The 14,117-nt window shown below is 46.9% G+C and overlaps 1 protein-coding gene across 9 annotated transcripts in view; it reads right to left on the bottom strand.

Annotated features, from left to right (window-relative positions):
• Window positions 1–14,117, bottom strand: part of ZNF618 (zinc finger protein 618) — a 165,237-nt gene that overhangs the window by 13,821 nt on the left and 137,299 nt on the right. For 4 of the 9 annotated variants that reach the window (XM_037059104.1, XM_037059107.1, XM_037059108.1 and 1 more), the window contains 2 exons: window positions 4,615–4,854; window positions 964–1,047 (listed from right to left, as the gene is read on the bottom strand). In XM_037059104.1, coding sequence (XP_036914999.1) covers window positions 964–1,047; window positions 4,615–4,854 — 324 coding nt within the window. The remainder of the gene's footprint in view (window positions 1–963; window positions 1,048–4,614; window positions 4,855–14,117) is intronic. The other 5 variants (XM_037059105.1, XM_037059110.1, XM_037059112.1 and 2 more) reach the window with 3 other exon arrangements.

Raw genomic sequence — 14,117 nt, 5'->3', positions numbered from 1 at the left:
CCGGCTCACAGGTGGTCGAGCTGAGGCGGGAACCTCGGCTGCAGGTGGGAGCTGCAGCTCAGTTTCTTGCACAGAAGCCTCCCCATGCAGGTCTGGGCTCCCAACTGTTTCAGAAACCCCCTGATGGACATTCAAGCTGTGTCCATCACTCGTCTAGACCCAAGCAGGGCCCGGGATAGGCTGGGCACAAGCTGAAACCCACTGTGATGAATGAAACTTTGACTATGTAAAAGAACGTGTGTGTTACTTTAATATGACCAGTGTCAGAATTCTTTTCCTTTCCTGTCCTGGCTGTCACTGTGCAGATCACCTTGCTGTGCCTTTCTTGGACAGAGGTTGCTGGTGACCATTCATGGACCAGCCAGGCTGATCTAGCTCTGTTCGGGGAAGTGGCCTTCAGCTGCTCTGTTCTAAGGCACCCTCAGCCCTGCCCGGGTCATGGGAAGGCAGCCACCAGGGGGCGCCAAAACACTACCATGAACCTCAGGCAAACCTTGGGCTGGTGGAAGCTAGAAGTGTATACCCTTGGATGGCTTTTGGTGCAAAGTGGGACCAGACCTCAGGGCCTCAGGCTATTAGGCCACAGCTCTCTCTACTGAACCCCATTGCCTCTCCTGGAACAAAACTACCTACAATATTTACCCTAAAAACAGGAATGGCTCTTTGGGGCCCAACTCTCTGGGGCCAAGTGGGATGTTGCAGACTATGGGGAAGGAAAGTTCCTCTCTCTGTGGGGAAGAGACAAGGAAGGGCCACGGTCCCCGACTGGCCCCTGAGGCCCAGAGCGATGTCCCTGGAAGAAAAGGCCCCTGGGCTCCTGCCTGGCCCTGGCCTCCTCTCAACACCACCACCGTGCCCCTCGGAGACCCCAACCCACAGAGCACCTGCTGCCGCCACTGCGGGTGGGAACAGGCGGCAACAGCGGCCTCTCCGCACAGGACACCTGCCACAGGGCACACTCACCGCTGGAGTTTTGGGAACTGCTATTCGTCTCTTCAAAGTGGTTTTGTGCTTTGCTTTCTACTCTCCGACTGAAAGCGCTTTCTGCTGGTTGGGGACAGGAGAGAGCGAAAGAAAAATGATGGTGACGGACCAGCACCAGGTCCCAAGCCGGGGCAGCATGCCAGAGGCAGCTCAGAGGCTGAGGCACCTGGGCGCCGCTCAGCCTCTGGTCTGGGGAGGGCCAGGGCCCCAAAGCAGGACTCCCGGCTCCTCAAGCTCAGCAGAGTTGCCTGGTACCTTGTTAGGGCCCCAGGAGACCCCTGGACAATGCCCAGAGGGGGCGGAGGTCCAGGCATGGGGGGATGGATGTGTGGGTGACCTGTCCAGGAGCGCACAGATGAAGTCCAGCCAAGAGAGCAGGTAGAACATGGGCCTGGGTCACCCACTGCTGGCCCCTGGGGAGCCACATTGGTGACAGTGAGGAATTTAGACCTGCCCCCCACTAGTCCCCAGGCCCGATTCTGCTCTCTCAGCCCCACAACAGAGCAGGCAGGGTGACAGACTCTCTCCTGGCAGAGTGGGTAGGCCAGACAGCTAGTCCATCTCCACATGCCAAGTGGTCCCTGGATGGCAAGGAGGCACCCTGGAGAGAAGGCGCCCCAGGCAGAGTGGGGGCAGCCCCACATCCCAGGAGGCCAGAGATCAGGTGACATCTGACTGTAGTTCAGGGAAAGGGAGCTCCCGAGTGATTTCTTGGGCACCTCTGCTTACAGGTGGCGCTCTCCTTAGTGACTCACCCTCTCCCAGGCACTGTCTGGAAACCATGGAGCACAAAGACGGCGCCCAACCGCCCAACTGGTGGAAAAACACTAATTTAGTGCCCACCCCTCCCCCAGCCGCAGAAGGTGCTGAGGCAGAACATCCATGCTAGAAGGGGACTCGGCTTTTCCAAGCAGCCTGTGGCACAACTCGGGGGCGCTGGATGCTCCGGGAGAGAAAGACTTGAGGAACAAGCCACTTTGGGATGAGCAGCTGACCCAGCTCCCTTGTTAAGGAGAAACAACTTGCAGGAGGTGTCAAAGGCCCTGAGAGGTTCAGCGGAAGAGAGAGCCCATTTTGCTTCCTTTAACCCAGCCTTCCCAAATGAATGCAGCCACCGAAGCCTATGTTTTCATTATCAGATTCCTTAATATCCCTTGAAAAATGGAGATTTCAGGAACTCAATTTGGGAACTGTCACTGTTGCCTGGTCTGCCACCCCATGGCAGCAGGGCAAGCCCCCTGACTGTGGGGGCTGGGGCTCTGGGTGGTCACTGGGGTGGTGGGACAGGACACCAGAGGGGCTCCCACTGGTCCTGCTCAGAGCCCCGCCCCCTGCCCAGCCATGCCTCCTGTTACCACCTCCTTTTAACAAAGGCTGCCCACACCACCTCGAGGACGACCTTCTCTTCCAAATGTGTCTAACAGAGCACCTGGGCGGAGAGCTGCATGGTTGCTGCCTTTGAGGAGTCATCTTTAAATTGGCCTGGGAACGGGCAGGGGCACTCATTTACTGAGCACCTACTACGTGCCAGGCACTGATCCGGATGCCTTATACCCATGTTCTCCCTTAATCCTCCCAATAGCTCTATGAGGTCCATGCTGTCTCTTCTGCTTTACAGATGGAAAAAAGAAAGAGGAAAGTGAGGTTGGCAGGTTCCTGGGGCTGAACATGCTGTAACCCTCTAAGGCGGCACAAGGCGGAGACTTCATTCTCAAGGTAGACACTTCCTTTTCCCAAGCGAATCCTTTTTCCATCTTGATCCTTGTGTGTGCAGGGAAAGGCTGGCCCCTCTGAGGAGGGTTTTCGTGCAGCCTAACCAACTAACTAGTAGAACTCAGGACAACCGAGGTTATAGTTTCTTGATAATCAGTTCATAATGCAAATTTTCATCAGCTCTCCCGGCCACAGGCACAGCACCTCTGGCCGCAAACCAGTGGGGCTATGCCGCAGGCCCGCACACCCCCACAAGAAGGGCTGCCTGTCCCAGCATGAGGAAGGTGGTGATGATGGGCAGCTCCCCCGTGCAGGTTCCTGCTTGCAACCTGGCAAGCCCAGGTGTGAGCCCCCAGCCCCAAGTCTTCCAGGTCCCATAAAGGCAGCTAGAAGCAAGTCCTGTGGCTTGCTGGGTGCTTACTTGGGGACACTGAGGTCCAAGAGCTGACATAGGTCACGCAGCCCCTTCCAGGCAGGTCCCTGCAGAAACTACAGATGTTAAGACTCCCAGGAGGACAGGAGTAGAAAGCAACATCTGAAAGCCATGAGCCCATCACTTCATTGAGCCACCATCGGTCACCAGTGAGCCCATGATGACGAGCGGTCCGTTTCTAGAAAAATCTAAAGGCTATTGGCTCTTCTCAACGCAGTACCTAGAAATCCATGAGGATCAAGGTTCAGTCCTTACTCTCCTTCTGGGACATCTAAGCATCATAGCTCATCTTCAACATTTTCAAGAACCACGCCCTTGTCCAACAGTGTCCCCCTAAACCACAGAGTAACAGCAGACACAGCTAGTCCCTTGGCTGTGTCACCAGTCCAGTCGACTGGTTCACTGAACTCGGTTTGATCACCTGGGTGTCTAATGGAGGGCTGCAGGCCTCCTGAGAGCAATGGAAAGGCCCAGAAGGACCCCATCAGCACGCTACTCTATACCCTCCACACCCAGGTGTGTGGCCCAAGGCTCGCTCCATCCGGGTATGAATCAGGGTTCCTGATAACTGGTACTCGGCACACAATGCATCTTATTGGTTTTCCTGGGAGAAATGCGGTGTGAACCTATGACTGCCTGTTCACCCTTCCAGGGTGTGAGCCCCTCTCTGCATGGACTCGGAAACACTGGAGCTTGCAGCCGCTGGCTTCCTGCTGGGCTACAGCTCATGGAGCGATTTCACGGGCAGTGCTTGGTAGAGGGAGGCCGAGAAAACAGAGCTCCAGGTCAGCCACTCTGCTTCAGAGAGAACAGCTCTTTGTAGAAATGTGTTTTTCGAGTGGGGGGATGCAAACTCATGCCACGGGGTGGGGAGTCCAGGCAGGGGACATAAATAGATGAACTGGGCTGGATGTGAGACAGACAACAGTTGTGATCACAATGAGAAATGACACCTGCCACACAGCTACTGTGTTGGGTAGGCAGGAGGGAGTGGTGGGGACTGTGGAAAACTGGAGAGCACATGCTCTATGGAAAGAGGTAGCTGTGGCTCAGCCCCAAGACGATTGTTGCCCTGCAGGAACGTGGGCCCCGAACTGCCAGATCTGACTTGTCAATGTCTGCTAGACTCAAGTCTTACACAAAACCTCCTAAGGTTCAAATGTTGGCAAGTAATTAAAAATATTTTTTGAAAACACTGTCGGCCATAACTTGGGAAGAAATATTCTTCTGTTTAAAAAAAAAGTTTGCAAACCATCTTGTGCAGCCCTCTGATTTAGGATGAGGAAACAAACTCAGAGAGGTCAGGTAGCTTGTCATAGTCACAGGGCCACCCGGAGGCACAGCTCGGACCCAGATTTGCCCCAGAGAACTAGGGGACCCCCACTCTTGCTCTTGCAAGGGAACAATGACCCCGGGCACAGCTGTGGCAGGTGGGTGGAGGGCGGGGAGCGGAGGAACCGTGGGGTGACACAGGCCGTCGGTACCTGCAGTTGCCTTGCTTGCCGGAGATCCCGAATTCGGAGTGCGGAACGTCTGGGTTTGGGTGGCTGGAGGGGTGCGGTGTAAGAGGGTGGAGCATCGGACCACGGAGGCCGACGCTTTTTTCCCCGACTGGTTCGTCTGGGTCTTCGTGGCCACGAAGCGTGGAGTCGGGGAGACCTCCGGATGCGAACACTCAGAGCCCGTGTCTGGATCGTCCGGTGGCTCCCACCCGGGGGCAGTACCTGAGAGGGTCACGCTCTCAGTCCCCAAGAGCCCTGGGAGCTGGCCGAGAAAGTGGCTTCTCACGCCACAGATCCCCCTGCTCGAGGGATGAAACCTCTCTTCCGTCCACAGAAACCTCTCTTCCATCCGGGAGCCTAGGACCTTTCCCAGCTTCTCCTCCAGGGAAGCCCATCCCACAGGTTCACCTCCCGTTGGCCCCGAGGGGGTAAGGTAGACAGGGGTGCAGAGGCTCAGAGGGGTACAGGCACCCCTGCAGGGGCACACAGAAGCTTGGGGTTGAGCCAGGATGGATTTCCTAGGCTCCTAACTCATTTTACTCCGTAGTTTGCATCACCTGTTGGCCTTCTCACCGGGAACGTTATCAGACTAGAATTCCCATCTGAGCTTTTCACCAAGAAAGGAAGAGTTTCAGACAGACCTGCTGATTGCTCTTGTAAGAAAAAAAATGAGGTATTTGCACATAAGAGGTATTTAAAAATAAGAGAACATAGTGGTCCCTCCTTTCTGTAAAGCTCAAAGTTTATCTGAAGCAAAAATTCAGAGAAGATAAGGATCCACAGAAAAGTAACCATGCCACCAAGAGGGAGAAGAGACGCAGGGTTGGGGGGCCTCCCTGAAACCTTCACTGGGTGGGAGGGGGTAGAGCGAATTTGCGGCACATGGGAATAGCTCACTCGAAGGCTGGTGGAAATGAATGGGAGACAGATGCGAGAGAGTTTGGGAAACCCTCCTCATGGATTTTAGTCTCAGGAAGAGAAGTGGAGACCTTACACTTCAGGCCACGATGGAGCAACTGGTGTAGGACTAGCTCGCCTCCAAATCCAACTGTAAAGTTGGACAAAACACATGAAACCACAGTTTTCAGGCCCTGAGAAGAAGGAGGTGCGGGACGATGCATCATAAAAGAAGACCTCCCGTGACCTCCATGACCACTCCCGCTCTCTGCCTGGAGAGACATCGTGGGCCGCAGCCCAGAGGTGAAGCACAAAGGAAGCTCTGTAACCGCCCTGAACGAGGAGGCGGTGATCAGAGGTCAGGGCTTCTGAGATGGCCGGAAGTTGCAGAGCAGAATAACAAAGGAGAGAGAATCACACAGAAAAACAAAATAAAACAAAAAAACACACTGCCAACAAAAACCCCTCCAGAAATGTGCAGAGGCACCCCCTGAAGTCTCCGGCTGAAGGCCAAACTGCTGTGTGCAGACAGCCGCTGCACAGCCTGGCTGCCGACAGCTACCGGGGGCTGTGAGCTCAGTCGGAGTTCAGAGGCTGCACGAGGTCAGAGGATGCGTGAGTTCCTACCTTCCAGAGAGAAGGCCCTGCTGAGCAACCTGGGCACTCAGCGGAGACCCAGAAGGGCCGGGCCTTAGGAGGATTATTTTAACCTTAGCATGAAGACTGTAGCTGCGCCCCCTTACCCACAGGGGACACCCGCAGTGGAGAGCACTGAATCTTAGATATACTGTGTTTTTTGCTATGTGTAACATATTTGTGATAAATTTTAGTGTTTGAATTAGGCACACTAAGAGATCAGCCACAAGAATAATAAAAGAGAACAGTTGTAATAAAGTCTACGTGAGTGCACGCGGGGCCATTACTAAAACAAGCTGATTTGGAACACAAGCCCTGTGACAATGTGACGGTTGATCTGATAGCCGAGAGGGCTGCTCAGGGCTGGACAGTCGCACGGCATGGACAATCTGGGCCAAGGAGGTGTCCACTCTCTGGGAGGGACAGGGAAGGACGGCGTGGGGTTCCATCACACTCCTCAGAACCCCACACAGCCTCAAACGTAGTAATTCATTACTTATTTCTGGAACCTTCCATTTGATATTTCCTCTTTAAAATGGTTTTTATTTATTTATTTTTTAGAGAGAGAGGAAGGGAGGGAGAAAGGGTGAAAGAGAAACATCAATGTGCAAGAGAAACATCCATCAGTTGCCTCTTGCATGCCCTGGCCGGAACTGAATTGGCGACCTTTTGGTCCACAGGCTGGTGCTCAGTCCACTGAGCCACACCAGCCAGGGCATCATTTAATATTTTTATGCCATGATTGAGTATGGGTAACTACAACTGTAGAAAGTTAAACCGTGCATCAGAAGGGGCTCCTGTACTCCATACCTGCACCAACACAGCTTAAAAACAAGCCTTTGACACATCAAGGAAATCTGTATTAACTGCCTGCTAAAACAAAAATTCAACATTTTTCAAAGAAAGATGACAAAACCCAGGTACTCGACAACACTGTATCCACAATGTGCAGCACAGAATAAATATAAATATTCATCCAGTGAAGCAGGAAAATGTGAGTAATACTCCAGAGGGAAAAAAGTCAACAGAAACATAAGGAAATGATGACAGGGATAATGGAGTTTGCAGACGGGGATCTTAAAACGGCTACTATTACATACATACGCTTGAAGATTTAAAGGATAACATGAACATAATGAAGAGGGAAATGATATAAAAAGGAACCAGGTGCAAGTTACAGAAATGAAAAATACGACGGTGGAAGTGAAAGATTCACTTGATGGATATTGCTAATGAAAAAGTTAGGACACTGTAGAAGGAGAGATCAGGGAACTTGCAGACAGGGTGCCTGAAACAATGCACAGTGAAACACAGAGGAAACGAGGCTGAAGCCCTGGACGGAGCTCTAGCTGATCCTAAGCAGCACCCAACCCTCCGACTTACATACAAATGAAGTCTCAATAGGAGGGGAAAGAGAAATTGGGAGAAGAAAAATATCGATAGAAGTACTGATGGGAAGTTTTCCTCGATGAAAAATACCAATCCACTGACCCAAGAAGCTCAAGGAACCTCATGCAAGATAAACCCAAAGAAAACGGTACACCATCGTCAAATCACCAAAACCAGTAATACATAAAAAATATTTAAAATAATCCAGAGAAAAAAGATATATTCGGTACAGAATAACAATCAGAATAACTTCTCACAAGACACAACGTACGCCAGCATATAAATGAATGACATGGGTAAGGTGCTGGAAAAATTCTCAACCCGGAATTTCATATCCACAGAAGATATCCTTCAAAAGGGAAAGTGATAACATCTTTAGTTAAGAATATCTTTCACCAACAGACTTACACTGTAAGCAATATTACAGAAAGTTCTTCAGGGAATAAAGGAAAACAATAATATAGGACACTAAGGTTTATACAAAGAAAAGTACAGAAAACAGTAGTATGTGAGTAAGCATAAAAAGCATTTTTCCATTCCTTAATTACTGTAACAAATAATTGACTGTTGAAAGCCAAAAAGAATAACTGCTGGGTTTACACCTTAGACTTCCACGTGTGAGTCTGGGTGTGAGGCGCATGCGTGACAGAGGACTTCCTGGTCGCATGTAGGAATAGCACGAAGGACAGGAGGGCAGCAGTGGAGATACACTGACAGAGGGTTCTCGCGTTATGCGTGGTACGTTACATAAATTCACGGCAGATGGGAACCCATTAAGATACATATTACATACTACAGAGCAACCACTAAAGAAAGAGAGGTACTGGTATAAAGCTAATAGAGAAAAAATTTTAAACTTTTGGTTAACATTAAAGAAGGCAAGACCAAAAAAAAAAAAAGAACAAGAAGAAATGAAGCAAACAGAAATACAACGAGATAGTAAACTTAAATCCAACCATATCCCCAAACATATTAAATGTAAATAGATTAAACACTTCATTTAAAAGGCACAGACTGCCCTGGCTGGTGTGGCTCCATGGGTTGGGCATCATCCTGCAAACTGAAAGGTTGCAGGTTCACTTCCTGGTCAGGGCACATGCCTGGGTTGTGGGCCAGGTTCCTGGTTGGGGGTGTGCAAGAGGCAACCCATCAATGTTCCTCTCCTTCTTGTTCTCCCTCCCTTCCCCTTTCTCTAAAAAATAAAATAAGTAAATAAATTAATTATTTTTTTAAAAGAATCTTTAAAAGGCAGGGATTGCCTTTTTAGGATAAAGGAGTAGGAATCAGCTACATGGATACGCTTCAAGTATAAAAACACATACAGATCAAAAGAAAAGAATGAAAAGAGATACACCATACAAACAGTACCTCTAAGAGAGCCACAGTGGCTATATTAATATCAGATAATGGAGATTTCAGACAACGGGTATCACCCGATGTATAAGGGGCACTGCGCCATTTTAAAAAGATCAATTCATCAAGACACAATGATCCCAAGTAGGTACACCTAAAAACAAAAGCTACAAAATACATGCATCAGAACCTGGCAGAACTGAAGGGAGAAAGAGCAAATCCACAATTAAAGTTGTAGATTTTACCGCTCCTCTCTCAGCATTTGATAGAACAAGCCTTTTTCTTTCAAAGCCTGAAGAGGTGAAGAGATGTGAACAGTATCACCAGTCGATGTAACCTGACACTCCACTCAGGGAATTCTCTTTTCAGCTCCTTCTACGAGGCCAGCATTACCCTGCTAGCCAACTCGGATGAGGACATTGCATGCAAAGAAAAGTACACAGTCAGTTGGAATGTAAAATGGCGTAACTGCTTTGGAAAACAATTTGGCTACTTTTTTTTTTTAATTTAAATTATGTATTTATTCATTTCACTTTAGAAAAGATTAAGCTACAAATTTAACCCTGGAAAATACAATAATGTAATCTAACATTAAGTGCTTTCCCTTTTTTTTTAAATATAATTTTTATTTAATTCTTGTTCAAGTACAGGTTTCTGTCTTATAAATTTGGCTACTTCTTACAAGTCAAACCTACCTACCACATGATCCAGCCATGCCACTCCCAGGCATTTACCCAGGAGAAATGGAAGGAGTGGTCCATGCAAACACATACACCGAGGTGCTCACAGGAGCTGTGTTTGTATCAGCTCCAAACTGGCACAACCCAACGTCCATCCATACGTGAACACAGGGAATTGTGCTACCTACACAGTCGGTCCTCAAATAATGTAATTTCATTCAATGTTATTTCATTATGACATTGATGAGATGTAGGAACTTAACACTCTTTTAAAGATTTTATTTATTTATTTATCTTTAGAGGGTAAGGAGAGAGGGAGAGAAACATCAATGTATGGTTGCCTTTCATGCGCCCCCTGCTGGAGGCTCACCTGCAGGGAACCAGCCTGCAACCCAGGCATGTGCCCTGACTGGGAATCGAACCGCGATCCTCTGGTTTGCAGGCCTGTGCTCAATCCACTGAGCTACACCAGCCAGGGTGGAACTTAACTCTTGCTGCATCATTTAGCCTATGGTAAAACTTGTTTTGTGCAGTTTCACTTAAAATTACAGAACCTATTGACGAGTAGAAGTGAGGACTCACTGTATGTAGACACCAGAATACTACTACCTATCAGTGAATAGGAATGAGGTGCTGATACATGCAAACACGGACAAATCTTAAAACGACTGTGGTGAGTGAAAGAAGCCAGACATCCCCCTACACCAATAAAAGAGTGAATACTGTAAGATTCCATCCATGCAACATTCTAGAAAATGCAAAGGAATCTATAGTGATAGGAAGTAGATCAGAGATCGCCTGCGGAGGGGGACGTGGAGAGCAAGGAATTAGAAAAGGGCATAAGGCAACTTTTGGGAGTGATAGCTGTGTCCATACTCTTGATTGCAATGATGGTTTTGTGGGTGCACACTGGTCAAAACTTATCAAACTATACACTTTAAACACAGGCACTTTATTACATAACAATACACCTCAATAAAAGTGTTTTAAAGACTTCACCAGAAATGTTTATTTTTTTTGTTTATGACCATCATTAACAAACCACTGACTGAGTATAAAGTCCTCTGCTAATCCCAGTTCTCCAGTTCCGAANGCTTACCTACACAGTCGGTCCTCAAACGACGTAATTTCATTCAATGTTATTTCATTATAACATTGATGAGATGTAGGAACTTAACACTTTTTTAAAGATTTTATTTATTTATTTATCTTTAGAGGGTAAGGAGAGAGGGAGAGAAACATCAATGTATGGTTGCCTTTCATGCATCCCCTGCTGGAGGCTTGCCTGCAGGGAACCAGCCTGCAACCCAGGCATGTGCCCTGACTGGGAATCGAACCGTGATCCTCTGGTTCGCAGGCCTGTGCTCAATCCACTGAGCTACACCAGCCAGGGCGGAACTTAACTCTTGCTGCATCATTTAGCCTATGGTAAAACTTGTTTTGTGCAGTTTCACTTAAAATTACAGAACCTATTGACGAGTAGAAGTGAGGACTCACTGTATGTAGACACCAGAATACTACTACCTATCAGTGAATAGGAATGAGGTGCTGATACATGCAAACACGGACAAATCTTAAAACGACTGTGGTGAGTGAAAGAAGCCAGACATCCCCCTACACCAATAAAAGAGTGAATACTGTAAGATTCCATCCATGCAACATTCTAGAAAATGCAAAGGAATCTATAGTGATAGGAAGTAGATCAGAGATCGCCTGCGGAGGGGGACGTGGAGAGCAAGGAATTAGAAAAGGGCATAAGGCAACTTTTGGGAGTGATAGCTGTGTCCATACTCTTGATTGCAATGATGGTTTTGTGGGTGCACACTGGTCAAAACTTATCAAACTATACACTTTAAACACAGGCACTTTATTACATAACAATACACCTCAATAAAAGTGTTTTAAAGACTTCACCAGAAATGTTTATTTTTTTTGTTTATGACCATCATTAACAAACCACTGACTGAGTATAAAGTCCTCTGCTAATCCCAGTTCTCCAGTTCCGAAAGGGTCTGCTTTGGGGGCAATTAAAATCCAGGTGAAATTCTAGGGAATTTCAAATAAAGTAATTTCGATACCTGCTCAAGAAAAAGAAGCTTCCAACAAGAAAGAAGTCATTTTTCTGACAAAAAAGAAATATCCCAACATTGTAACTTTCTTCAGTTTGATTTAGTCTTAATGTGTTTTAATAAAGTACAGGCATGGTGACTTATTAAGGAAACAAAAATAAATCCATGTAACTCAAGTCATCAGAACAAAAGGTAAGAATCACCTCAAAGGATGCACCAAAAAACATGTAACACCCATCGGTAATAAAAACTTTCGGTAAACGAGGAACAGAAGGGAACTTCCTCAACTGACGAAGGGCATCCGTGAAAACCTACTTCAGCTAACACGGTGTGGAATGACGCAGGACTGAGCCCCACCTGGGGGAACCAGGCAGAGATGGCCACTCTCTCATTTATGCAACACTGTACCAGGGGATTCTAATTAGCACAGGTAGGAAGAAAAAGTAATGAGAATACAGCTTGGAAAGAAATGAAGCTGTCTTTACCAGTACATGGCATCGTACGTACAAGGAAAATCCTAAGAATCTACAAATAAAAAAAACCTAGTAGAACTGAAAAGTGAATTTAGCAAAGCTGCAGGTTACAAATTCAATATTCGAAAACCAAGTATGTTTACATGTACAACAACAATTGGAAAATAAAAAGTCACAGTAATGTTATAAACCATGAAATGTTTAGAAGTAATATAATGAAATATGTGCAAGAACTCGATGCTGAGAAGTAGCAACTACTGCTGATAGAAATAAAAAGGCATAAATACTTAGATATACCATGTTCATGGATTGGAAAACATTATTATTATGTCTATTCTCCCCAAAATGGTCTACTGATTCAGTGTAATCCTAAACAAAATCCAAGTTAGATATCTCGTAGACAATGGCAGGAAGACTGACTAACATTATAAGGAAACACTAAGTTCCTAAAACAGACAAATACTCTTTAAAAAGGACAGCAACCCAGAGAGTGCCTGAGTTAAGACTTACTATCAAACTCCAGCAAATGAGACCACAGACAAAGAAATCAATGGGACAGAAATAAACTCACTTCCTTATATATTCAATTGATTTTGAAGAAAGGTCCCAATGCAACATAATGAGGAAAAGGCAAACTTCAACAAGCGATGTTGGAACAACTAGATATCTATATGGAATAAAATGGATCTCAACTCATACCTCCCATCAACTCATAACTTGAAGTAGATCACAGACCTAAATGCAAAGGCTGAATTTATAAAGCTGCTAAAAGATAATAAAGGAGAATATCTTCACCACCTTCAGGCAGGCAAGAATATCCTAAGTGAGACCCAGAAAGCACCAACCATAGAGAAAAAAATAATACATTAGATGTCATCGCAATGAAAGACTGTTCACCAAAAAAAAAGACACTGTAAGAAAATCAACAGGCATGCGAAAGATTAGGAGAAAATATTCACAATATATGTATCTCCTAAAGGACCTGGATCTAGAATATACAAAGAACTTCTGCAACTTAATAATAAAAAGACAAACCACCCAACCAAAACATGGGCAAAAGACGTGAATAGTTCCCAAAGCAAAAGAAACAAATGACCAATAAACAAATGGAAATGCTCGACATCATTAGTTACCAGGGAGACACAAATGAACGTGAGACAGCACAGTCCACTCCCCAGAACCACCAGAACTCGATAGCCCACCACCACCAAATGCTGTCGAGGACGTGGAATCTGTGACTGGTGGGAGGGGGAGATATTCTCCCCCAGGATCCAGCAATTCCACTCCTTGGTATTTATCCAAGAGAAATGAACACACAGGTCCACACAGAGCCTTGTACAAGCATTTTCATAGCAGTTTCACTCACAACAGCCTTAAACTAGAAACAACTCAAATTAACAAGCAAATGGACAAACCCGTATTTTTTTCATATCATGGCTCAGTAGTCAAAATGAACCATAACTGACACACATATGACAACATGTACGAATCTCAGTAACATTTTGCTGGTGGAAGCAGCCAGACACAACGGAGTACATACTACGACTCCATCTGTAAGACCTTCTGCAGGCAGCCTAGGTCCCTCTGGACATTCTCACCAGACCGGGTTTCTCAAGGCCTGGCCCTGGGTACCACGGGAAGCTGTCAAATCTAACCCCTAATTCCACACAGAATGCACAAACATACAAATCTCTGGATACAAAGGCCACTGGTCAGCCTTGGAGAGTCAGTCCTCTGGGATCTGGCCTAAATCTCTCATGTTATAATTTAAACTTAGCTGATCCTAGAGCCCTCGGACTTCAGTGAATGAGAGAAGAAAGATTTACTCAACAGACGCAGAAGGACACAGAACAAGAGTTCGTAACAGAGAGGAAAAGCAAATGAGGAACAGAGACACAGTGGACAGCCCTTCGGGAGCAAAGCACCTAGACGTCAAGGGAGAAACCAGGGTGCGTGCAATGCAGCCCCTTGTGCTGCCCCATCTGACA

Source organism: Sturnira hondurensis, unplaced genomic scaffold (assembly GCF_014824575.4).
Source record: "Sturnira hondurensis isolate 20B ecotype Veracruz unplaced genomic scaffold, ASM1482457v3 Scaffold0010448, whole genome shotgun sequence".
Classification (NCBI taxonomy): Eukaryota; Metazoa; Chordata; class Mammalia; order Chiroptera; family Phyllostomidae; genus Sturnira; species Sturnira hondurensis.
This window is presented reverse-complemented; position numbering and strand designations above follow the sequence as displayed.